Source organism: Natator depressus, chromosome 12 (assembly GCF_965152275.1).
Source record: "Natator depressus isolate rNatDep1 chromosome 12, rNatDep2.hap1, whole genome shotgun sequence".
Lineage (NCBI taxonomy): Eukaryota > Metazoa > Chordata > Testudines > Cheloniidae > Natator > Natator depressus.
Window position 1 is genome coordinate 8,259,105 of NC_134245.1, and position 26,563 is coordinate 8,285,667.

General features: G+C 46.9%; 1 protein-coding gene across 1 annotated transcript in view; it reads right to left on the reverse strand.

Moving 5' to 3' along the window:
• CPNE2 (copine 2) overlaps window positions 1–26,563 on the reverse strand; it is a 153,397-nt gene that overhangs the window by 96,337 nt on the left and 30,497 nt on the right. Inside the window, exon 2 of the mRNA XM_074968527.1 lies at window positions 18,774–18,970. Within this exon, the coding sequence (XP_074824628.1) occupies window positions 18,774–18,941 (168 nt within the window). The 5' untranslated portion in view covers window positions 18,942–18,970. The remainder of the gene's footprint in view (window positions 1–18,773; window positions 18,971–26,563) is intronic.

Consider the following 26,563-nt stretch of genomic DNA (forward strand, 5'->3'; position numbering starts at 1 on the left):
GTGGGATAGAATCACAAGGGAAGCAGTCCCTCACTAAGGCATTTAAGGCTGAACTGGATAAATTACTGCAAAATACATGGTGCATAGAACCATCCTGCCCTGACACAGCTGGCTGGATAAGATGATCGAACAGGTCTTTTCCTGTTTCACGTCTCTTATTCCAGGCAAAGCTGCTGGAGCTATTACAAAGCACACAGCTGTGATTTGATCCAACTGGGCTACTTTTAAGGGACTAGAGAAGCGCTGCCTCCTGAGACTCCAGCCCAGTCTTGTTTTTCTTGGCTGCAGGTGCTGGAAAATGGTGATGCTTTGAGCGTTGGTCCATGTGCTCTCCCTGGAGCCATACGCCACACAGCAACGGCCGCTGCCTCTGAAAGGGAGCACTGTTTGGATTTGCACAGCTGGGGCTGGCGTTCCGGGCCTGGATTTTTGAGGCACGATACCATCAGTTGGTCAGAGTCAGATGAATTCAGCGGCCACTCGTTAACTGCCCCGACCGAGCCTTTCCTCTCGCTGTTCGCCGGTGTCACTTCACTGCAGCCCAACACGAGCAGGACGGGCGAACTCTTCCTTTAAACTGCCACCCCCAACATTCAGGCATCAGCCACCTGCCGACCTCTAGTGCAGTTCTCCCATAATTCTTTGCACTGGGTCACATGGCACTACGAAAGGAGGCAGCTTAGGAAACAGCACACGGGTTTATGGGATGCTCCGGGATACTGAGGCAGAGGGAACAAGATGGGGTTAACTAAACTGTCCCCTTCTCCTAAGGCAATTAGTGATGTTCACCTGGGGGTCGTGGCCCAGAAGGCAAGAACAAGACAGCTTCATAGGTCCAGTTCCAGCTGTCCCAATTGTACTTATACACCCCATTACCACAGTAGCTGAGCACCTCACAATCTCTACTGTGTGTATCCTCACCACACCTCTGTGAGGCAGGGCAGTGCTATTAGCCCCAGTGTACACACGAGGACCCGAGCCACAGAGAGGCTCGGCTACAGAGTTATTCGTGATTAACTGTCCCTGTGCAACTCTGTGTGTGAACACTTTTATTCCAAAAGAAGAGGGCCTTGTTCCTGTTTAAAGAAGGGTAAGCGAAACAGGAACAGGGCACTCTTGTTCCAGAATAAGAGTGTCCACATACGGAGTTATTCAGGGACAGCCATTGTGCTTTCAAGTCACAGCCTACCTGAGTCGGCACTAACTTCCAAGTATAGACAAGCCCAAGGTGGTCACACAAGGAATTGAACTCAGGTCTCTCAAGTGCCAGGCTAGCCCCCTAACCACTAGACCATCCTTCCATACAATAGGCAAAGAATGTTGCCATTCAAGCTGACAAGGGAAACTCCTGTCTTCCTCCCTTAATACTATTCCAACAAGGGGAGCGGTTTCCTTCCTCATTTTACCTCCAGCATCGCCCACCACTTGTCTTAGCTTCCTTGGTTGTTAAGAAAGCCGCTACCAGTCACCACTCCCTCTTCTGTGTTTCTAGGGTGCTTACCAACCCTTTGCCCACCGAGGGCCACAAAGAACTGCACAAAAAGGAAGGAATTTTGCCTCCCTATTAATTAGACCACCATGATACCCATTCTGCAAGTTGGGAAACAGACATCAGAGAGAGGTTGAGTGACTCCCCCACCGTCCACAAGCGAACAGTACAGACTTGACCAGGACACCTACATTCTCCTGACTCGCAGTCCCTTGCTCTAACCACTAGACAAACACGTCCTTCTGCTAAAGAGCACCTGCCACAAACACTCATCCACATGGACCACGAAGACTACCGGCTTCATCAGGAGTAATGGATGTAGACAGAAGGCCTGCAAACATTGGAAAGCTACAAACAGATAGGTGACAGGAGCGGAAACAAGGACACACCTTTTAGTTCCACCAAAATGTATTCAGTGTAGGAGAGATTTTTTTCCTTTTTGGAGGGACAGAATGGAAATATGGTAATTTTGCTAAAAATACACGCAGAGTTGGTCTATATGAGGCAGTAACTTATTCCATCTTAATTGCCAGGAAAACATGTGGAGTAAACTAATATTATCTCAAAATAGCTCCCTGCTGCACCCGCTGGGAAGATGAAAAAATCAAACGATCAGCAACATGTGAGGAGTATTATCCAGCACAATGGGGCCCTGTTTCTGATGCAGAACTCTGGATGCTGCTGTAATTCTAAATATTAATAGCTTTGCTCCGTACTGAAGGATCCCAGATTTCTACCCATTGAAACCCTACCAACCAACACACAGGGGATAGTAATAAAATCTAAAAAACCCAAGCAGAGGGTTTGTCCTAAAAAGGGAGGAGTGCCAGAGACCCCACGAAATACACCAGGGACTTCACTCCTGCTGTTGACCCACAAGGAAGGCACTCAGGTATTATGGTGATGGATGGCCGCACAAAACCCTAAAACAAGCCATTCCACCAACCACATGCAGCCATACAGAAACCCTCTCCCCCACCACTGAAATGCAGTCACCCCTTGGATGGAACACAGCAGCTGTTTTAACAGCTCAGAGCAACGCTACACAGTGCGGGACAGGAAATGAAGCTATGGAGCCAGCTGATCCTGCAGAAAATAAGATTTACAGCGATGCCAGCTGCTGTGATTTTTATCGCAAATCTCATGATATCAGATGGGTTTCTTAGACCCCCCAGCTGCTGGAATCAGGAGATTGCACGGGAATCTCAGCTTTCATTTAAAATTAAAAACGTACGTTTCCAGCCTTCGTGATTGTGGAGAAAGGCTTGAAAATGTGAAGTGACAGCTCCCTAAAGGGTCAGAAACCAGAAATTATTATTTTTAAGCCAATCTCAAATTTTTTTTTGGACCTGACAGTTTTTGATCTCTTGGGGCTGGATATTGAGTTACTCAATTTGGTATTGGGCTAGGGCTTGCCAGAACCCTGTCTTTGATTAAAAAAAAGATCTCCTGCTATTTTTACATCCACTCACTTGATTTCAACTCCTATCTAAAAGACCAAGGCCCTGATTCTCTGTTCCTCTGTCCCGGCACAGGAACGTGGCAGTAGGTGGCACAAAAACAGATTTAAGTCTCCTTCGTACTCCTTGTAATATTTCGGGCTGCTGGGATCTACCAGAACCCCAGCATAAATCAGAGCAGCCACAAGGCTACTGAGATTTATGATCAGGCTGCAATTGCCTCCTAGGGACCCCATCAGCCAGGTGAGACTAGCCCAAGCACAGAACAGTCCAGCCACACTCCCCGTCTCCCTATGCACGGCCCCCAAATGCTCCTTCTGCTGGGAGCAGGGCTGATAAAGAGCCTTTCCAGCAACTCCATACTGGCCAGGGCACCCGATTCATAGGGTGTATTCCACTTCCCCTTTAGGCTGTTTTAGCGGTGTAAGGGGGCCAAAAACCACAGGGAATCTGGCCCCTATTCCGGGTGTGAATTCTGTATTATTCCAAACTGCATCAACAAAACCATGAAGCCAGAGGGGCCTATTTTTCTGCTAGCATCTGATTTATTGTTTTTTAAATAAGATCTTCACTGGCACCTCAGTAACAAGATTAGACAGAATCCCCGTGGACCACATCACAGAGAGCTCATTTTGCCCTCATTGCTTCGCTCCGTGCAATAGACCTGGAGCAGCAGAGCTGAGTAACCCTGTCTGCAGCCGGAGGACCCGATCCATGGATTTAAAGTGAGTGGAGGAGACCAGCACAGGGTACCAGGCCACGGATAATATCTCCCAACTTGCAAAACCCAGCCAACAACAAACCACTCCTACGACTGTGCTGAGCAAATGCTACAGCCTTAATTAGGATGCCAAAGACTCTGATTAGCGCTTCAGTTTGGGAGACCGCTGAAATTAGTACCCTCAAAAGCACTGTTATTTAAACTCTACATTAGCACCACTACAGTACCTCTGGAAGAGGGTCAGGGGAACAGAGCTGTGCCCCTGGGGCTAGCCTCGCTCGGAGAAAATAGCCCGGTTGTTGGCAGGATGGGGAAAGAGATACACCGTGCGGAAGAAAAAAAGTTAGCAGGGATCAACAAGGTGACATTTATGGAGAAGCTGCAGCAAGATGAATAGATTATAAAGGTACTGTGATCACTTAGTCGGACTTCCTGCATAAGCATAGGCCATGCAACTTTCCTGAGTTAATTCTGGTTTGATTTACATCATACCGTTGTGTTTCTAATGGGGAGCAATGCTGGGGAAAAAAAGCCAGGGGCTCAAGGAAGGGGATCCTCATCAGCTTTTGGGTTAAGCTGATCCCAAAGGGTTAGTTATTTGAGTCTTGATATTACAGAAGGGCCCTCTGGGGGCTAGGGAACTGCTCCAATACCAAACTGTACAGGGTTATTGATCCCTCTAATTGTAGAAGTTATTTACGGCTCCAAACACCTCTAATCACACCTCCCAGTTGTTCCAGATTTTGAAGAACATCTCTCAACTGGACCAGGCTGCCTACTCATCTGTGCTACAAAGGTAACATGATCCAATTAAAATAGGACCATGCAGATCATTGTTGCTACCACTGTTATATCATTGCAACAAACCTCATACAAAGTGTGATGTGTGGCCAGAAAGGGTTAAGCATCCTGCAGGATAAATGACAGAGTCAACCATTAGAGGCAGTAATTAGAGCCACTCTATGGTAGATAGGCTAGAACTTTGAAATACAAACCTATATTGTTAGAAATTGGAGGGGATATTAATTGTATGTGTGTACTCATATGTTAGCCATGTAAATAGACAGTTCCTGTTTGTCACTATAGCTATTGATTCAGAGATCAAAAGGGAATATTAACATTTAAATGAACTGTAAACATAGGATATAGCTGTGTTTGTCTCTCTTTGAAATGTATAGCAAATCACCTGAAAACAATGGAAAACGGGCAATTGCCTTATGTTAATCGGTGTGGATGATTACCAGCGATGCTTAGGAAATGGATCTACTTCAGAAGTCCCCATAATTGCTTATTGTTTGCCAAAGGACTCTGAGCGGTCACAGAAGGCCTGGTACTGTATAAAAGACCTTTTGATCCCAATCCTTTCGATCTCAGACCTGCTTGATGCTTCAGGCAGGAGAAGCTTAAGTCCAAAGGCTGAGATCCCAGTCCTAAGCTGGAACACCCTGAATATGAAGATTGGACTATAACCTATGAACTAATTCTGAAAGAACTCTTTGCAACTATAATGCTCGCCATCTCTAATATGAATTCAATCTCAAGAACTGTACTCATGTCTGTATGTGTACTAATCCTTTAACCAATACACACTCTCTTTAATAAATTTTAGTTTAGTTAATGAGAATTGGCTGTAAGCGTTGCATAAGAGAAACTGAAGATTTCCTGGACAGACGTCAGGACATGCTTCTACGGGCACAACGTTCTGAAGATTCAGAGCAGGCTGCGGAGTGGGGACAGGAGGACGGTGAAGAAATTTGGCAGCATGTGACCTCCAGAAGAAGAAAGGGGAGCGTCCATGTACCAGCAACGCAGATACAGGTAAGTAACCGTTTTCATGTTCTCTCCAGAGGTACTAATGCGGAGAGTGGACTAGATGATACATCTGAGGGAAGGGAACAGAAGGAGACTCCGCCGATTGGAAGGCATGAGATGCACTGTCCTAGGGTTGGGGGTTCCACGACCACTGCTCCCAAGAGAAGGAGGTGGGTGGTAGTAGTCGGGGACTCTCTCCTCAGGGGGATTGAGTCATCTATCTGCCGCCCCGACCGGGAAAACCGAGAAGTCTGCTGCTTGCCAGGAGCTAGGATTCACAATGTGATGGAGAGACTGCCGAGACTCATCAAGCCCTCGGATCACTACCCCTTCCTGCTTCTCCACGTGGGCACCAATGATACTGCCAAGAATGACCTTGAGCGGATCACTGCAGACTACGTGGCTCTGGGAAGAAGGATAAAGGAGTTTGAGGTGCAAGTGGTCTTCTCGTCCATCCTCCCCGTGGAAGGAAAAGGCCTGTGTAGAGACTGTCAAATCGTAGAAGTCAACGAATGGCTACGCAGGTGGTGTGGGAGAGAAGGCTTTGAATTCTTTGACCATGGGATGGTGTTCCAAGAAGGAGGAGTGCTAGGCAGAGACGGGCTCCACCTAACGAAGAGAGGGAAGAGCATCTTCAGAAGCAGGCTGGCTAACCTAGTGAGGAGGGCTTTAAACTAGGTTCACCGGGGGAAGGAGACCAAAGCCCTGAGGTAAGTGGGGAAGTGGGATACTGGGAGGAAGCACGAGCAGGAGCGCGCGAGAGGGCAGGTCTCCGGCCTCATACTGAGAAGGAGGGACGATCAGTGAGTTATCTCAAGTGCCTATACACAAATGCAAAAGCCTGGGAAACAAGCAGGGAGAACTGGAAGTCCTGGCACAGTCAAGGAATTATGATGTGATTGGAATAACAGAGACTTGGTGGGATAACTCACATGACTGGAGTACTGTCATAGATAGATATAAACTGTTCAGGAAGGACAGGCAGGGCAGAAAAGGTGGGGGAGTTGCATTGTATGTTAGGGAGCAGTATGACTGCTCAGAGCTCAAGTATGAAATTGCAGAAAAACCTGAGTGTCTCTGGATTAAGTTTAGAAGTGTGAGCAACAAGGGTGATGTCGTGGTGGGAGTCTGCTATACACCACCGGACCAGGGGGATGAGGTGGACGAGGCTTTCTTCCGGCAACTCACAGAAGTTACTAGATCACAGGCCCTGGTTCTCATGGGAGACTTCAATCACCCTGATATCTGCTGGGAGAGCAATACAGCGGTGCACAGACAATCCAGGAAGTTTTTTGGAAAGTGTAGGGGACAATTTCCTGGTGCAAGTGCTGGAGGAACCAACTAGGGGCAGAGCTCTTCTTGACCTGCTGCTCACAAACCGGGAAGAATTAGTAAGGAAAGCAAAAGTGGATGGGAACCTGGGAGGCAGTGACCATGAGATGGTCGAGTTCAGGATCCTGACACAGGGAAGAAAGGAGAGCAGCAGAATATGGACCCTAGACTTCAGAAAAGCAGACTTTGACAACCTCAGGGAACTGATGGGCAGGATCCCCTGGGAGAATAATGTGAGGGGGAATGGAGTCCAGGAGAGCTGGCTGTATTTTAAAGATTACAGGAACAAACCATCCCGATGTGTAGAAAGAATAGTAAATATGGCAGGCGACCAGCTTGGTTTAACAGTGAAATCCTTGCTGATCTTAAACACAAAAAAGAAGCTTACAAGAAGCGGAAGATTGGACAAATGACCAGGGAAGAGTATAAAAATATTGCTCGGGCATGCAGGAGTGAAATCAGGAAGGCCAAATCACACCTGGAGTTCCAGCTAGCAAGAGATGTTAAGAGTAACAAGAAGGGTTTCTTCAGGTATGTTAGCAACAAGAAGAAAGTCAAGGAAAGTGTGGGCCCTTTACTGAATGAGGGAGGCAACCTAGTGACAGAGGATGTGGAAAAAGCTAATGTATTCAATGCTTTTTTTGCCTCTGTCTTCACGAACAAGGTCAGCTCCCAGACTACTGCACTGGGCAGCACAGCATGGGGAGGAGGTGACCAGCCCTCTGTGGAGAAAGAAGTGGTTCAGGACTATTTAGAAAAGCTGGACGAGCACAAGTCCATGGGGCTGGATGCGCTGCATCCGAGAGTGCTAAAGGAGTTGGCGGATGAGATTGCAGAGCCATTGGCCATTATCTTTGAAAACTCATGGCGATCCAGGGAAGTCCCGGATGACTGGAAAAAGGCTAATGTAGTGCCAATCTTTAAAAAAGGGAAGAAGGAGGATCCTGGGAACTACAGGCCAGTCAGCCTCATCTCAGTCCCTGGAAAAATCATGGAGCAGGTCCTCAAGGAATCAATTCTGAAGCACTTAAAGGAGAGGAAAGTGATCAGGAACAGTCAGCATGGATTCACCAAGGGCAAGTCATGTCTGACTAATCTAATTGCCTTCTATGACAAGATAACTGGCTCTGTGGATGAGGGGAAAGTGGTGGACGTGTTGTTCCTTGACTTTAGCAAAGCTTTTGACACGGTCTCCCACAGTATTCTTGCCAGCAAGTTAAAGAAGTATGGGCTGGATGAATGGACTATAAGGTGGATAGAAAGTTGGCTAGATTGTCGGGCTCAACGGGTAGTGATCAATGGCTCCATGTCTAGATGGCAGCCGGTATCAAGTGGAGTGCCCCAAGGGTCGGTCCTCGGGCCAGTTTTGTTCAATATCTTCATAAATGATCTAGAGGATGGTGTGGATTGCACCCTCAGCAAGTTTGCAGATGACACTAAACTGGGAGGAGAGGTAGATACGCTGGAGGGTAGGGATAGGATACAGAGGGACCTAGACAAATTGGAGGATTGGGCCAAAGGAAATCTGATGAGGTTCAACAAGGACAAGTGCAGAGTCCTGCACTTAGGATGGAAGAATCCCATGCACCGCTACAGACTAGGGACCGAATGGCTCGGTAGCAGTTCTGCAGAAAAGGACCTGGGGTTACAGTGGACGAGAAGCTGGATATGAGTCAACAGTGTGCCCTTGTTGCCAAGAAGGCCAATGGCATTTTGGGATGTATAAGTTGGGGCATTGCCAGCAGATCGAGGGACGTGATCGTTCCCCTCTATTCGACATTGGTGAGGCCTCATCTGGAGTACTGTGTCCAGTTTTGGGCTCCACACTACAAGAAAGATGTGGAAAAACTGGAAAGAGTCCAGCGGAGGGCAACAAAAATGATTAGGGGACTGGAACACATGACTTATGAGGAGAGTCTGAGGGAACTGGGATTGTTTAGTCTGCAGAAGAGAAGAATGAGGGGGGATTTGATAGCTGCTTTCAACTACCTGAAAGGGGGTTCCAAAGAGGATGGATCTAGACTGTTCTCAGTGGTAGCTGATGATAGAACAAGGAGTAATGGTCTCAAGTTGCAGTGGGGGAGGTTTAGGTTGGATATTAGGAAAAGCTTTTTCACTGGAAGGGTGGTGAAACACTGGAATGCGTTACCGAGGGAGGTGGTGGAATCTCCATCCTTAGAGGTTTTTAAGGCCCAGCTTGACAAAGCCCTGGCTGGGATCATTTAGTTGGGGATTGGTCCTGCTTTGAGCAGGGGGTTGGACTAGATGACCTCCTGAGGTCCCTTCCAACCCTGATATTCTATGATTCTATGATTTGGGTAAGATCTGGAGTATTCATTAACCTGGGAGGTAATGTGTCCGATCCTTTGGGATTGGTAGAACTTTTCTATATGATGAATAAGATTTTCAGTAATCCTCATCATATTTGACTTGGGTGTCCGGGTGGAGGCCTAAGGCTGGGTTGCTTTAAGGGAACTGTGTTGCTGGCTTCTGGGTAACCAATGAGGTATTATAGAGCCTGTTTTGTGCTGGCTTGGTAAATCAAAGTATTGGAATCTCCACCAGCTTTGGGGATTGTTTGCCCCATTCTTTGCAGTGCACCCTAATTAAGTGACCTAATTGAGTGGGGACTGGTCCTGCTTTGAGCAGGGGGTTGGACTAGAGGACCTCCTGAGGTCCCTTCCAACCCTGATATTCTAGGATTCTATGACCTCACTTGGCTCCCCTGAGACCCTGATCACAGCCCCTTTCCACAAATTTAAAGAGACTTCCCATTAACCTAGGGGCTGCTGCAAGGACCTGGGCGCCATGAGATCAGGAGTTCTGCTCTCATCCCGGCCGACTGCTGTACAGTATTTCCAAGCACTTTGAAAAAGACGGCTTTACCGCACTCACAGGCGGAAAGCTTCCCTTAGACCAGGTCTAGAGCCGACAATATTATAATCTGTCTCTTACGCTGCAATGCGCAACCAAATGCAGGTGGGCCACCTTCTGGTCCTTTGGCACACAGTTGGATTGTTGGTATCACAAAGGTACCCTTCAAACCTGGCAGTGACCCATTACCAAGTACAACCCCCTTCTCATAACACAGCCAGGACACAGGAGAAAACCACCTCTCTCCTTTTCTTTCCTTAACCTTTATGGAATTCTTTTAGTCCTGCAAAGAGTTAACCCAATGGAAAGAGTCATTTGAGTCCAAACATGGAAGAGAAGTTCTAGATTTTTAATCTGTCCCAGAAAGAGCAACGGACTAAATAAAGATTTCTGTGTGGGCCAAGTAGAGCACCTTGAATTACAAGCAGAAAATGAGGAAAAGTTCCCCAAGTAACGGAGCCTGCCCGGGATGAACACAAATTTAAAGCTCCATAGCAGCAGAAGGGAGATAGATGTTCCATAGTCCTCAACAACTGGGGAGCGTTGTTATGGGGGTCTAAGGAAAGCTTGAGCTGGCAGGGTGATGAACCTAAAAGGGAGGGCCAGTCCAGAGTCTGCAGAGCCTCACTCTAACACCCCCAAGAGAGAGAAGGGGAGGAATGGAGGCTGAGGAGCCAGAACTCCTCATCTCTAACCCTGAGGCGAGAGAGGGAAACACAGAACAGGGACCAAGGAGCTGCTCCTGCTTACACCAGGTCTGAAATTTGGTCCTATGTCTCTCCATGCCTTCTGGTGTTTGACCTGGATATGTCGGACCGGATTTTCAACAGAGCTTCAGCTGCCATTTTAGGCACCCAAGTACGCAGCCGGAGTTTCAAAACAGTTCAGCGGGTGAGTGCTTTTGAAAACTCTGGCTCCAGGTGTGGGTGCTGGGCGTATCAATCGGAGGTGACCTGTGCAGGAGCGGCACAAAAGCAGCCAGACGTTCTCGCCAGGGCACACCAGGAACGGCATTCGTCAGCCTGCCTCATTGCATCTTGCAGCAGCTCCTTTATGGTCAGAGCAACATGACATCAGTTCAATGGAAAGTTTAAGTAAGACATGACTAATTTTTATGGAGCTCCTTGGCTTGTGTTTTTTCAAAGGCTGATTCACGGCAAATTTTCAGTGCCTGTTAAGCTTAGTGAGACAGAATCATGGCACCTGGGAACCAATCTGACTGCTAGAAACACTGAATCGCAATCTTTGTTGGCGTTATCTGGCACCGCATGTTAAGGCATTGCAGGCACCAAGTCTGGGGATATTTCTTCCGCTTAACTATAGCGCCATTGTCGTCATCTGGATTGATCGTTAGTGGGGGATTACTGACGGATTTTACCTACATTCTGAAGGTGCTTCAACTTCATGCTTTCTCCCACCTATGCCTCCTCCTATAAGGGAGTTCATCACTTCAACCCCATTACACACACACACACACACAGTCTCGACTCGTCCTTCCATTGCAATCACAGAACATTTACATCATATGGGGTACTGCAACGTGATCAGGGCACGAGATCGCACGATGATATGCCGAGGGTCCCCAAAGCTACGTCAGCCCAGTGACCGTCCTGTATCCAGACAAACCTGAAAATACTAGGGCAAAACCTTCTTACTGCCACAGCAGCGCCTTACTGGGAGTGACACTGGCCAGTCTCAGGTCCCTGCCCCCCCACCCCCATTTGTGGATCCCAGCCAGCTGCTCTCTAAACTCGAACATTCAGCATTCAGGAGCAGTGACCATTCCCCCTTTCCAGCTGGAGGCAGCCCAGGGACTAGCAGCGAAGTTTAGCAATGTGCTGACCTTCGCTGACTCCACAAAAGCAGAGTGTCTCAGAAACTGCCTGTCATAAATATTAAAGGTGTTTACCCTTCCTTTTAATCCCTCCTGGCCAGAGGAAAAACCCTTTCACCTGTAAAAGGTTAAGAAGTTAAGACAACCTCGCTGGCACCTGACCAAAATGACCAATGAGGAGACAAGATACTTTCAAAGATGGGGGGGGGGGGGAGGAAGGGGGACAAAGGGCTCTCTCTGTCTGTGTGGTTTTTTTTTTTTTGCCAGGACCAGAGCAGGAATGCAGGTCAGAACTCCTGTAAAGAGTTAGTAAGCAATCTAGTTAGATATGCATTAGATTCTGTTTTGTTTAAATGGCTGATAAAATAAGCTGTGCTGAATGGAATGGATATTCCTGTTTGTGTCTTTTTGTAACTTAAGGTTTTGCCTAGAGGGATTCTCTATGTTTTGAATCTGATTACCCTGTAAGGTATTTACCCTCCTGATTTTACAGAGGTGATTCTTTTACTTTTTCTTCAATTAAAATTCTTCTTTTAAGAACCTGATTGCTTTTTTCATTGTTCTTAAGATCCAAGGGTTTGGGTCTGTGGTCACCTATGCAAATTGGTGAGGATTTTTATCAAGCCTTCCCCAGGAAAGGGGGTGTAGGGTTTGGGAGGATTTTGGGGGGGGGGGGGGGAAGACGTTTCCAAGCGGGCTCTTTCTCTCTTATATTTTTGTTAGACGCTTGGTGCTGGCAGCAATAAAGTCCAGGGACAAAAGGAAAAATAGTTTGTACCTTGGGGAAGTTTTAACCTAAGCTGGTAAGAATAAGCTTAGGGGGTTTTTCATGCAGGTCCCCACATCTGTACCCTAGAGTTCAGAGTGGGGAAGGAACCCCGACACTGCCCTTTCAAGAACAACTCTCTATAGTGTATTTCGCAAAGTAACAGGAGCTAAAAAAAGCACAGGCAAAAAATAAACCACACACTTTTGATTACGTCGTAAAGGAAGCTGGTGTTGAAGCCATCTGACACAATCTTATCGACAGCAAAAGAGGCCTTTAGAATTATGGCAGGTTAAAGAGACACTGCATGACAAGATTAGAAATCCTGTGAATCTAACCCAGATCACCGCATTAGCATCAGCAAAAAAAATTCAAGACACATGGGTTTTTGCTTTCGATTTAAGTGAAATTTTACTACTGTGGAAGGGTGCTGAGAATTCAGAGCCCTGGAGACTTAAGATCTTCTTTAGCCTCACAGAACAGGTACAACATGGCAGTGAAAGATTCCCATACCCCACCCAGGGTGCCCCATCAAAGTTCCTCAACCCTGACTTGAAGGGACCAACTCTAGGAGCTAAGGATAGTTCAGGCTATAACCCAGTAACCCAGTTCATTCATCGGCTTCTTTGCCAAGACCTTCCTGCTGTCAGTCCAATTCGTTCCAATTGTCAGTGTTTTTTTGGTGGGGACTCCTGTCCTCAGGGACAATCTACTTGTTCCACTTAAGGCACAGAGTGGTACCTGTCCTTAGCTATTAATTATCTTCTACCACTACTGGCCTGGACCAAATTCAAAGCAGTGACCTACAGGTTAGAAGCGAATGTCTCCACAATTCTCCCCGTGCTGTTTATGATTTTTCCATTCAGCGACTTGTTACATAAGGAAAAGTCTTCCAACACACTGCATCCCTCAGAATCAAAAATAAACCAGCAGTTCCTCGCACAAACATCTTGGCCCCGTGCCTTCTTCACGGCTTTTGTTGAACACTGAGCCAACACGTTTCATATGCACAATCTTGGGTTTTAATTTAAAAACGCAAAACTCCCACGCCATTGTGACAAGGGGACAGGCTGCCCATAATTCCTCAGAGCAACGTGTTCTCTGAATGGGGACCAGACACCAAAGAAAGACCAAAAGCTGCCCTTTAGAAAGTGGTGAACTCTTGGTTCTAAAGAGCTGCAGGAACCTCTACTATAAAGAGGGGAACGTCCACCTCAATCCCAGGGGATAGGAGAGAGAGAAATTGGGGTTGGTTTTCTGGTGGTCTTAACAGAGAGCTGCCTAACTATGGCAAGTCTATAAGACACTCCATATCTACAGTGAAGTCCATGGTATTCTGCAATCCAACCTGCAGTAGCTCTCATCTATAAATGCAAAGGTTCGACCCATGCAGATCACAACTCCTAGCATGCAATGGTCTGCCTCCATCCACAAGGAAGACTGTCCAGATCAAGAAGGACCCTTACATGTTAGGGCCTGTAGTCTCCATATGAAGGACGAGGAGACCTGCAGCATTGTTCCTCTTACGCAAGTGGTCCCATAGCTCCTAGGAAGTTGCCAAGATCCTTCCTCCCCAGCCCCTGAGTTGGGCCAGGTACGTCCTGCTTCTCAAACACAAACAGTGCCCAAAGGGACTGTAAGTATTCCTATGTGTGCGATGTTCCCTAGTGCTGCATTCCAGTCTGAGGCCTGTTTTCAGCGGAGTATATGTTTGGCTGGCGCTTCTTTTTTTATTTTTTTGGATGGTAGATCCTTGGAATCTGGCCAGAACGGACTTAAATCATCAAATAATTCATCCAATTCACACACCATTAGTTTCATTAGCAGCTTCATACTGCAGAGGCAGAGTGCTTGAAACAAGACCACACAATGGCTCTCTGTGCTTTGCATTTTTAAGGGGGAACAAATTAGAGATCTTTGTTCCACTGTCACAGGGCTGGGTGGATGCTGGAGTTCCTCTTCTCCCAGAACAAATTCATGTTTGCAGGCCCTGCCATGGGGAGGGCACACAGCCTCAATTTAAGGGGTGGCAAAGGGAGTAAATGAAGGCAGTTCTCTGCTCATCAACCCACCAGGAGGAATCATGCTGCTAACGCTGATTTTCAACATGCGCGGGGCAGTGTGTTTCTCTTTAAGGAACCTCAGCTGGCCCTTGCTGATGGGCAACATTATTATTTGCAAAAGAAACTGCCCAAGAGCTGCTAACCTCTGCTCATAGCAGCTGGGCAGCATACCTTGTATTTTCCCAGATGTGCTAAAAGGAGTGGAAGTGATATTCTAGTTCTCTCCCTCTAGGTTTACAGCTTATGTTTCCCCCTCCTCCACGTGTGCCTTTTGAAACAGGCTTCTTGATAACAGGATAAGCCTTCAAATAACGCACATCGCTAATCTATGCAACCTTGTCTTCTGAAAATGGTTAACCATATCTTCCCCCTCCTCCCGCTTGGGTTTTTGATCTTGTCCTTCTTTAGCAGATAGGCTCTTTGTTGCCACAACCCTCCTACTTCAGGTCTGCACAACGTCCAGCACAAATGGATAAGATTTCACACTCTCAGATTTCCTCTCAACTTTCCTAGACCCGTCAAACTCCAGCCCTGGGAAATAACTTGGTTTTAGTTCTGTTCTCCCCAAGGATGTTAGTTTTGACATGGTGACATGAGCTATAAGGCGATAGGGCAGGGGTGAGCAAACTACGGCCTGGGGGCCGGATCCGGCTAGTCGGGGCTTTGGATCCAGCCCGCAGGATTGCCAGCCCCATGGCCCAGCAGGGCTCAGGCAGGCTCCCTGCCTGCCCTGGCCCCACACCAGAAGCAGCCAGCATCACGTCCCTGCGGCCCCTGGGGGAAGGGGGAGCAGAGGGCGCCGTGTGCTGCCCTTGGCTGCAGGCTCCATCCCCCGCAGCTCCCATTGGCCGGGAACGGGGAACCACAGCCGATGAGAGCTTCGGGGGAGGTACCCGCAGGTGAGGGCAGCACGCAGAGCCCTCTGTCCCCCCCTCTTCCCCAGGGGCCGCAGGAACATGGTGCCAGCCACTTCTGGGAGCGGCGTGGGGCCAGGGCAGACAGGGAGCCTGCCTTAGCCCTGCTGCGCGCCGCTACCACCCTGGAGCCCGCACCCCGAACCCTTCCTGCACCCCAACCTCCTGCCTTGAGCCCCCTCCTGCACCCTGCACCCCAACCTCCTGCCTTGAGCCCCCTGCCGCACTCCGCACCCCTCCTGCACTCCAACCCCCTTTCCTGAATCCCCTGATGCACCCCTCCTGCACTCCGCACCCCAGCCCTACATTCCTGGCCCTGCACGCAATTTCCCCATACAGATGTGGTCCTCAGGCCAAAAAGTTTGCCCACCCCTGCTCTAGGGTGTTTGGATCTGATGGCGAAGAAACAAGCCACAACAGTGTTAAGATGTAGCTTCTTCTCAGCGTCTCCTCCAATAAAGGGTGACAGGTGCGGCGCATACGTCTCATCCAGCCAAGCACGATCAAGACTCATGAACAGTTCAAAGGCTTTTCCCCATGAGTCACTGACTGGACTGCAGTTCACACAGCATATAACTGAACCTCATCACTTTAGTGCCTCTCCTTTTTCTTGCCCAGGGGCCCCCACCTGCTGTTCCCAAACTATGAATCTGAAATTCATTAAGGGCCTGACCCCAGTCCATTGACCTCCATGGGCTTCGGATGAGGCCTTAGGTATTCAAACACAACCCATCTCCAGAGTCTCCCTGAACAATGCAAATCAACAGCAGTACCCAATATACACCAGTCCAAACCTGCACCATCATGTAACATTCAATACTGACCGAATAACTAGCCAATTCAAAACAAAAGAGCAGTTTCATACTTGGCTGGGGCTCCAAACAAACAGCTCATCGTACAACTTGGAATGGCACCTCTGGATTCTAACGAGGGCCTTGGCACCCGGGACACCGCATTAGATTAGCATTGCAGTGTGCTCAGATTGGGCTCGAGTCATTAGGGATCATGACAGCATTGCCCCAAGCCTCTACACATCACATAGGACCATGGATCGTGACTCGGGCAGCTCTGGAATGTTAAGGAATCATTTTAAGCCTTCACTGTGCCATGACAGAGGTTGACATTTCCGAGCCCTGTGATCATAATCAAAGATTTTTGTCAAAATGACAAGAGAGACAAGTCTGCGAGATGAATGTAAGGGCAGCGAAACCAGACGCATCACAGTGAGAACTCACGTACCCACACTTTCGGGTCTGAGAAGATCACTTGTGCCGACCTAATACAGAGGCTTTCAGGCAAACTTGGGAATGTTCTGAAGTTTCCAATACCCACCAGAGATGATCACGCTTCGCTGATCATTCCTCTTAAAAGAAAAACACTGATCAAACACGAAAAGGCACTGACGCGTGCAACCATGTCTAAATAAAAGACAGACAGACCATATGTGACGGGCTGGATCACAGAAACCCCTTTGGGACTGCCACCTGATGTGCCTAGACTACCTCTGAGGCCGTTTTCCCTGCCAGCTTGGGACTTCAGTAGAATCATAGAATCACAGGGTTGGAAGGGACCTCAGGAGGTCATCTAGTCCCACCCCCTGCTCAAAGCAGGACCAATAGTTGCCCAGATCCCTAAATGGCCCCCTCAAGGATTGAACTCACAACCCTGGGTTTAGCAGGCCAATGCTCAAACCACTGAGCTCTCCCTCCCCCCTTGTTTGAGCCAGACATGCTTGCCTGCCGCAAACACAGATCCAAGTCTGAACCACATCCCCCACAAGCTACAGGCTTAACTGAAAACAGCTTAAGAAGCGCTCCTGTCTCCAGTACTCAGATACCCAACTACCAATGGGGTCCAAACCCCAAATAAATCCTTTTTACCCCGTATAAAGCTTATACAAGATAAACTCATAAATTGTTCGCCCTCTATAAACACTGATAGAGAGATTTGCACAGCTGTTCACCCACCCACCCCCAGTATTAATACTTACTCTGGGTTAATAATTAAGTAAAAAGTGATTCTACTCAATATAAAAAGTAGGATTTAAGTGGTTCCAAGTAATAACAGACAGAACAAAGTAAATTACCAAACAAAATAAAACAAAAGATGCAAGTCTAAGCCTAATACAGTAGAAAACTAAATGCAGGTAAATCTCACCCTCAGAGATGTTCCAATAAGCATCTTTGACAGACTCGCCCCTTTCTAGTCTGGGCCCAATCCTTTCCCCTGGTACAGTCCTTGTTCCAGATCAGGTGGTAGCTAGGGGATTTCTCATGACTGCAGCCCCCTTTGTTCTGTTCTACCCCCTTATATAGCTTTTGCACAAGGCAGGAATCCTTTGTCCCCCTCTGGGTTCCCACCCCTCCTTCTAAATGGAAAAGCCCCAGGTTAAAGATGGATTCCAGGTCAGGTGACATGATCACATGTCACTGTAAGACTTCCTTACCCACTCGTTGCGCACACGTATTCAGGAAGACTTACAAGTAAACAGAGCCATTTACAACCAAATTGTCCTGGTTAATGGGAGACATCAAGATTCCAAGCCACCATTAATGGCCCACTCTTTGCATAATTACAGTAGGACCTCAGAGTTATATTTCATATTTCAAGTTTCAGATACAGGAATGTTGCATTTATACAAATTGAATGACCACACTCAGTAGATTATAAGCTTTGTAATGATAATTTACAAAGAGACCTTTTGCATGAAGCATATTCCAGTTACATTATATTCACACTCATTAGCATATTTTCATAAGATCATATAGAGTGCAATGTCACATCATAAACAATTCAGGTGACGACTGCAAAAACGTGGACACTTGTCCAAACAACTTGGCTTAATTTTAACAGGAACTAAGTGTCCAACTGGGCTTAGAGAGCTTTGAAAATCTCTCCCCCAGTTTTCTTAAAAACTGGGCTATATATATATCCCATGGGCACAAGCTCTCATGCTATTCCCATTACTTCCTGCTTCCAGACAGCTGGAAGCACTAAGACAAAAGTCTGTGTATTTCAGTACTTCTGCCACAAATTTTGACTACGCTACAGGGACAGACCTAGGGGAACACGGAAGACATTTTAGTGTTAGCTTGTTCCAACGATGGCCCAAGCAGCTGTGGCTCTGATTGGTAGAAGGTTCTGGTGATTTCTTGTTTTACCTGCACTTGTTCACCCAGCCCTCCTTAAATAGCATGCATTTTATTACCCCTTTATACTGAATTCAGATGAAATCAAAACTACACCACATAGGAATGTATTACAGAAGTTTGTGAAAATAGTGGGGTTTAACTGATCGAGCCATTCAGTCTAGAGAACATTTGTAAATGGAGTCACTTGACCCTTCCGTGCCTCAGTTTCTCCACTCTATTTCCTGTCCATTCAGGCCCTGATCAGACAAACATTTAAGGACATGCATAACTTCACTCATGCATGTAGCGCCATTGGCTTCAGTGTGACTATTCACATGAACACACAAACAGCATAGGGTAGACAATGTGTGACTCACCTCTGTCCATTTGCCATTGACGTCTATGAATAAGACACAAAACGGGTCAGATTTGGAGGTCACGTCCCTGTCCAGAAGGTTTTGGCCGCACACGGATAATTCGACTTTGCAAACACAGTACTGGGTCCCGATAGGCCCAGCAGGAGAGGGGCTTAATGTATACGCCATGGACTCCAGTAGGAAAAACTCCAGGCAATCTGCAGGAGACAAGGGAATGTAGGGAAGCGTCAGACATGGCAGAAAAGCAAACAGCGGGCTTATCGTAGCCAACACTACATCAGCTCAGGCTTCAGCAGCAGAGCTCCCAAAATACCCAGAGTCTGAGCCTTTTGCATGAGCTCCATCCTGAAACAGGACTTTCCATCCTGATTATTTTGTCTGTGTCTTCTATTCGTGTTTACATCATCAAGGCCCAAGTGACCAGAGAGAAGATTTCTGATATCGGAAGACATTATAACCCAGCAGATTAAAAAATAAAGTCCAAGAGCTCCAAGTTAGAAAATTGAAAAGAGGGTTTTTCTTTTTTGTAACAGTGAGTGTAGTGGGGCGTGGTTTTTCCATCAAGTTTGGAGGCCTTTCTCAAAGGGAGACACTCTTGCTCACCCATGTGTTTCTGGGCTCAGTGTTCACATGCACGAGGGAAAAAGAATTCCCTCCACTGCAGGAATTATTGGTTGAAATTCTATAGCTTGTGTTATAGACAAGGTCAGACTAAATAATTTGTAGGTCATAAGGCTGAAAGGGACCATTGTGATCATCTAGTCTGACCTCATGTAGGATACTGGCCATAGGGCTTCCCTGAATTAATTCCTGTTTGGACTAGAGCATCGCTTTTAGAAAAACATCCAAGATTGATTGAAATATTTCCAGTGATGGAGAATCCACCACAACTCCTGGTAAATTATTCCAATGGTTAATTACCCTCGCTGGTAAAAGTGTGCACCTTGTTTCTGTCATTTGTCTAGCTTCAACGTCATCTGAAATAAGAAGCAGAAAGGCGCCAACAACAATCATCATCGAGGGAAGGAGGTGGAAAGAGGAGCAATTCTGGGAAGATCCTAGTGAACAGAAACGAGACTTTCTTGACCACTTCTATTAAGCTCTTGCCACGAAGCTGCAGAGCCGCAAAGTGTGTGCTGGCATTTAAAAATAAGTCAATGTGTCCAGTACCCAATAGTTAAATTGGAACAGGATGGTTTGGCCACACCCTAGAAAAAACAAACAAACAAAAAAACACACAACAAGTCCGGTATCTGAGTCAGCAGCTACACCCTTTACACAAATCTACAGAGGCTCAGGTCAGGCTCTAACATTTAACCTAATAAGGAAGCCATTCATGGGGGCATATCAACACTAGAGGTAATTTCCAACTGAGACTGCAGGCCTCCCACCACGAGCGGGACAGGAACTGGCATGGCAGGCCGGCAAACACAGAGCTAGAAAAGCTGCCAGTAGCCTTGCGTATCTGACAATGGAACACCGTCACACCACATTTATACCACCGAAGAGCAACACTGAAAGCCAACAGATGCTATTTCACTACATCGATTTTAAAATCGGACTGAAAGGACTTCAAAGAAAAACATTCCCCGGCAGCGTCTGTAATTTAGACATTGCCGTCTTGTGCATGAGCACTGGAGAGGGGGAGACATTTTCCAGAGTCTCAGGCCTTGCCCACGCTGGAGTGGTGGTGGAGACGGGGCTGTCATACCGCATTAACTCTCCTGCTACAGTTAAAGCGGTGCAGCTTCCGCCAGTGTGGATGCAGTTACATAGGCATAAACGATGCTTTATGTCAGTGTAACTATTCCAGTATGGGAAGGGGAATGAACTATACTGGTACAAGGCATCTTTATACCAGTATAATTGCACCCACGCTAGGGACTGTGCAAACAAACTCTAGCCAAAGCAGTATTGTGTTTAGACTAGTCTTCAGTTATTTAGGAGCCTATGTTACATTTTCAAAAGTGACATAGGCACTGAAGAACCAAGATTTTAAAAAGTGATGAGAGATTTTGGGTGCCCAATCCCCAGGGCCTGAAAGGAGCCAGATTTTCAGAAAGGGCTGAACCTCCACCCTTTGAAAAACCAGCCTGTATTAAAGCATCTCTTGTTGGGAAGCCAAAAATCTCTACTTAATTATAAAAATCAGGGCTCAAGTCTCATTGAAAGCCAATGGGATTTAGGCCCTCAAGGGCCCAAGTTACTTTTGGAAATGGGACTTAGACCATTTTTAAAAGATTTCTCCTGGCCAACACTTTTTCGAAAATGTTGTTGTTTTTGCTAAAATTTAAACAACAACGACCACTATATTCAAAGGTTGATCACAAAAAGATTTAACCAGCTCTGAGAGCCTAGAAGTGAGTGATTGAAAAACAGACTAACCAGCGAAACAGATTAGTTTATTCTCATTGTCCAAGCTGAGAGAAATGCAACAATAAATGAACAGTAAACTAGATTTTAAATATTCTATTTTAATAATCCAAGGAGTAACAATAATATAAGAAAGAAAACCGGTGATGCATCAAAATCTAAACTTAAAAAAAAACCAAAAACTGGTTAATACAGATAATTCTTTCCCGGATATCTGCCTGGCAGGTCTTACCCACATACTCAGGGTCTAACTGATCGTCAAATTTGGGGTTGGGAAGGAATTTTCCTGTGGGTCAGACTGGCAGAGACCCTGTGGGGTTTTCTATCTTCCTATGCAGCGTGGGACACAGGTCACTTGCAGGTTTAAACTAGTGTAAATGGTGAATTTCTCTGTAACTTGAAGTCTTTAAACCATGATTTGAGGACTGCAGTAACTCAGCCAGAGGTTAGGGGTCTATTTCAGGAGTGGGTGAGGTTCTGTGGCCTGCGATGTGCAGGAGGTCAGATGAGATGATCACAATGGTCCCTTCTGACCTTAAAGTCTATGAGTCTAGGAGCTGACGCTTTCTGAAAGCTGTAAAATCTGGTTTTTAAAAATTAGAAACATTGAATAGGGCGGTAAACCGCAAACAACTGTCCAGATGTTCATGCTTTTAGGAAAGAATTTTTACTGCCAGTGAAAAAGGATGGCCCCTTGGCCCGTCCGACACACAGGGTTTGGCTGGTATAGCTAGTTTGGTCAGGGATGTGACTTGTTACCAAAACAGAGACTGAACTGGAACAACCCCTAGCGTGCCTATGGTGATATTAGTATAAAGGTGCTTTATACTGGTGTAGCCGGTGCCCTTTTCCATACAGGAATGAGTTCACCAGGGTAGATAAAACTGCATCCATACTAGCTGGGTGGTATCACTTAAACTCCAGTAGTATGGTTAAAGCTGTACAATTTTTGTGCCTGGACAAGGCAATTGAAATTCCTCTGTGTATCCACAGGGCAGGTAGAAAGCAGACAGTAGCACCTCTGAGGGTAAAATGAATGGTTCATGCCTCGGGCCCTACCAAACTCGTGGCCATGAAAAACGTGTCACAGATCCTGAAATCTGGTGTCCCCCATGAAATCTGGTCTTGTGTACTTTTACCATTCTCGGCTATTACCGGGGGAGGGGGTCACATCATTGCCACCCTTACTTCGGTGCTGCCCCCTTGTGATCCCCATTTGGGTCAGGACCCCCAGTTTAAGAAATGCAAAGTCTGGGCTTTACATATACTTTGCCGTTTTTAAATACATATTCATGTTTTGTTACAACACTGTGAAATTGAACATTTAAATATCTGAAACCCTGAAATTCAAGCTTCTTAAAATGCTACCACCATGAAATCTACGAAAAAATGGACCAGGAATTCGGTAGGGCCTTATTCATGCCCATTCAGCCATTAGCCTTTCTGTTGAGAATGCCAACACAGCTGCCCATTTGTGTTAAATGTAACATTGGTTTTGGTGACATCGAGACCTGCACACTAAGAAGAACTGGACAGAGAGCCACATTTCACTGCCCATAAGCCTCGAACATCTGTCTACTGATAAGGATGGTGGGTCAGCACTGACCCAGGCTGGGGTTGAACCAGCTACATAGAGGGAGGAAGGCTTCATATGCAATTACTCAACTTCCTGTGTACTGTGATCTTAATGTGGTGGTAGAAATAGAAAGTCTGGGTCTCGCATCATTTCCGGGAAACTCAGGAAGAGCTTTCTGTTGATTTAGGAAGGGCCGTTTTAAGGTCTTTGAAAAGGAAACTCCAGGACGTTGGTGGAACCCAAGTTCCCCACTTTCTACTCCCTCCCCTGCCTTAAGATTAAGGCTTCTGTCCTGGTATAAAAGGGTCGTTGCCTAATTCTAAATTACCAGCCCCTTTTCCATGTCCCACCTTGCAGGACAGAATGGTGGGAAAAATACCCAGAGAAAGAAAGGGGGGCTCAGACCAACAGGAGAAAAGCCTGCATGAGTGAGTGACTATCACTGCAGCTACTGACTGCTAACATGGGTAACGTTCCTAGGGAGCATTCAGACAGTAGAGGGCTAACAATGGTGAACTTCTTTTGTAACCAGGCCCCTAATTCAAAGATAGACTTGCTGGAACACCCAGCCTCTTCTAGCAGCAAATGCTGGATTCAAGTACCTCTGTGTGCCATTCCTGAGCAACGAGGGGGCCAAATTCTTAGGCAAACCTGCCACTAGACGCTGACACATCTAGAGAGCCTCCCAGCTCTATTCCTGTGCTCTCCAAACACCCTTGAGAGAAAGAGTTTCTAAACAGCAGGGCTTCCTCCCTCGCCTCTAAAGGCACCTCACCTGGCTGGAGCTGGGCTACTGGCTGGGGCAACGGAAAGCAAACACAGGCTGGTGTTTCATCCGGGATTAGGCGTGGCCAACATTCTAATTTACCGAGGAACGCTTCCCTCCCCTCCGGTGACGTCAGCCCATTAGGCTCAGTTGTAAACCAGTTTAAGCGCCCCAGAGCCACTTACCTCTGATATGGCAACATTTCACATCATGTTAACAAAAGAGCCAAAACTGGCGAGAATCAGGCCAAATGTATTTTTTCCAGGTGGAAGTCCCTGAATGCAATACCCCCGTCTTAAATACACACCGTCAGAGTGGATGGTCCCAGGTCCACTATTAGCTAACCTTCAGGGAGAGCTGACACTGAGGAGCAACACACCTGATGATGATACTATCTATGTTTATGATCCAACCCAGAAGAGTTCATTCAACCCTAAAACGCAAATTAAAACACACATCACCTGTCTCCGCTGTTTCGGTTTGAAAGGGAAAGAAGTTTTCCAGCCCTTCCTTTTCAGTGTAGTGCTCCTGAGTACCTTTTAAATTAAGCTTCCAGTAGATTTCTGGCACCAGGGTGGAGATAAGATTTAAACCGTGTGTATTTTCCAGGAGTTTGTGGAAAGCGAAAGGGCTTCTGTTTGGCAGTTTCAGTGCAGCCTGTATAACCAGCCCTGCATCCAGACACGACTGCTGGGACCGGGTAGGCATAGAAGTCTATCACACAGCAGCACTCACTGCTGTGCTGGGGAGCGAACAGGATCGCTACCGTCTTTCCCGCTGTAGAGAAATGGGTCCAGGGCAGGAGGAGAATGGAAATCACTTGTGCCAGCTGTCCAGTGATATCTGGGATTAGTCCTGTTTCCTTGGGCTGAGCTCACACACAGTTCTCGCAGGCCATTCACCAATGCCCGGGACCCATTACGACACTGCAAAGCTTGCGTCACAGCACAAAGACATTTAGAGCAGAGATGGGCCTGAGCCACAAGTCTGGATCTGAAACCGCTCAAGGTTCAGCATGAATGTTCTGACCTGGAGTTATGACACAACCCATTCCAGAGAAAGGGGGGCAGCTTTGAAGAGCGGATCGGAATCTAAATCTTCCCCCAAACCAGGGATGCTCAGGTGCAGGGTTTTGGTTGAGCCCCATCTCTAGTGACGTCGAGGGGAAGAAAAATAAGACAGCTTTACGCAAGAGCAGCTCTACTTTCTAGTTAAAGAGCAGCAGATGGGCACAAAGAAGGGACAGAGGGGAGTGGTGGGCAGGACACACGACCTGGAGAATAGAGCGATTTGCAGGTGCTGATGAAGATGCACGGGATTAAAACAGGGTGGAAATCTTCCACTTCAGTGGTTTTTTGACAGACAATTGGGTTTTCAACTAAATGAAAGTTTTTGCAGAAAGCTTCTGCTTTTGGGTCACATTTAAAACCCTACAAATTTTTGGGTTTTCCGGTTTCTTGACAGTCTAAATTTTTCAGGCAGGCGGGGGGGAAGGAGGGGGAAAGAGGGGGGACAACATTTTTCTGACTAGTCCTACAAGTGATCCCTGGGGTAGGAGGAAAGGGAGAACATAAGAATGGCTATACTGGGTCAGACCAATGGTCCATCTAGCCTAGTATCCTTTCTTCTGACAGTAGCCAATGCCAGGTGCTTCAAAGGGAACAAATAGAACAGGTCATCATCAAGTGACCCATCCCCTGGCATCTACTCTTAGCTTCAGGCAAGAGGAAGTCTTTAAGCCAGTATCCTTCCCATACTCCCGTTCTTTGAGACCGGCTCATGGAAACGCCACTCCAAAACTGCAAACATCATCTTCCTCTAGGCTGCTAAATGGCCTCTGCTTCCATATGGCAGGGTATTAAAATGTGATTTTCATCCTCTTTTATTTATCTCGCATAGGCATGAACACTGATCAATATTCTCTCTCTCTCACTCTCCAGTTGTGCCAGCTCTGCTCTCACCCTGTTAAGGGTCAGTGGTTTATGCCTGCTCCTAGCTCCGTTTGCTAATGGTTGAATCTTTGTACCAAGGAGCATGATAATCCTGATTGTTCATTTCCAGAGGAGAGGAGGGAATAGGGGTCTCCTTCAGTGGTTACAAGTCACAGTCAGTTAAACAAAAAACAACAACTGGAAATGTGCAATCAGCATTGTCTAAACCAGCTAAATTGAGCCCCAGGTTCAGCAAAGACAATGGGGGTCAGTGCACAGGACACTGGACTGGAAGGCAGGACACCTGGGTTCTACTCCAGGCACTGCTACCAACCTGCACCTTCAGGGAGCTGCTTCACATCACTTCTGTGCCTCACTTTCCCTAACTGAAAGGCAGGAATAATGTCCACTCTGAGATCTATGGATAAAAAGCATTATCTAAGAGCTCAGTATTATGACTAACTGGTCTCCTACCACCTTGCCTCTGGCAGGATTCCCCAGAGACACACAATAACGAGGCAGGTTGGAAAGGCACATTGAAGTTGTTATCTATACAGGTGTGTAGCTAACAATTTGAACTTAGAACATACACACACCAGCTGTTCCATTGTCTCTGGCCTGCCCAGATACACTTGCCATTATTCACAACAGGCCCATCCCATTCTGGTGTAAATGGAGCCATGCCAGTTTACACCAGCTGTAGAGCTGTCCCCGTATGATCACTAACACACCAGCTGCGGTGAGAGGCCTAACATGTGAACAAAGGGCAGGGGAAAACATCCCCCCCAAGCACCATATGGAACATCGCCCAAGGAGAACAAAACATGTGCTTTGGGATGTACATTGCGTATGCCCACCCAAAGTCAGACATTTATACACCGTGCACGTCTGCTCACACCATAAGCGGATCCGCACAGCCGTGGTGATTGAAATTCACTCCACATTGGGAAAAAAACCCGAAGTTTTCTAAATTCTCTAGCCTCATTGTCCAGGTTGCCACAATTTCTGCCTCGCATTTAAAAGTCACTCTCACAATAGGCTTAATTTTAACTCCTGCTGGAAAAATCTGAGCTCTTTGATAGGCATTAATTGCGTTTATTTAACTGACAGGTACAGACCAGCAGGGGAGGGGCCATAATTTCAG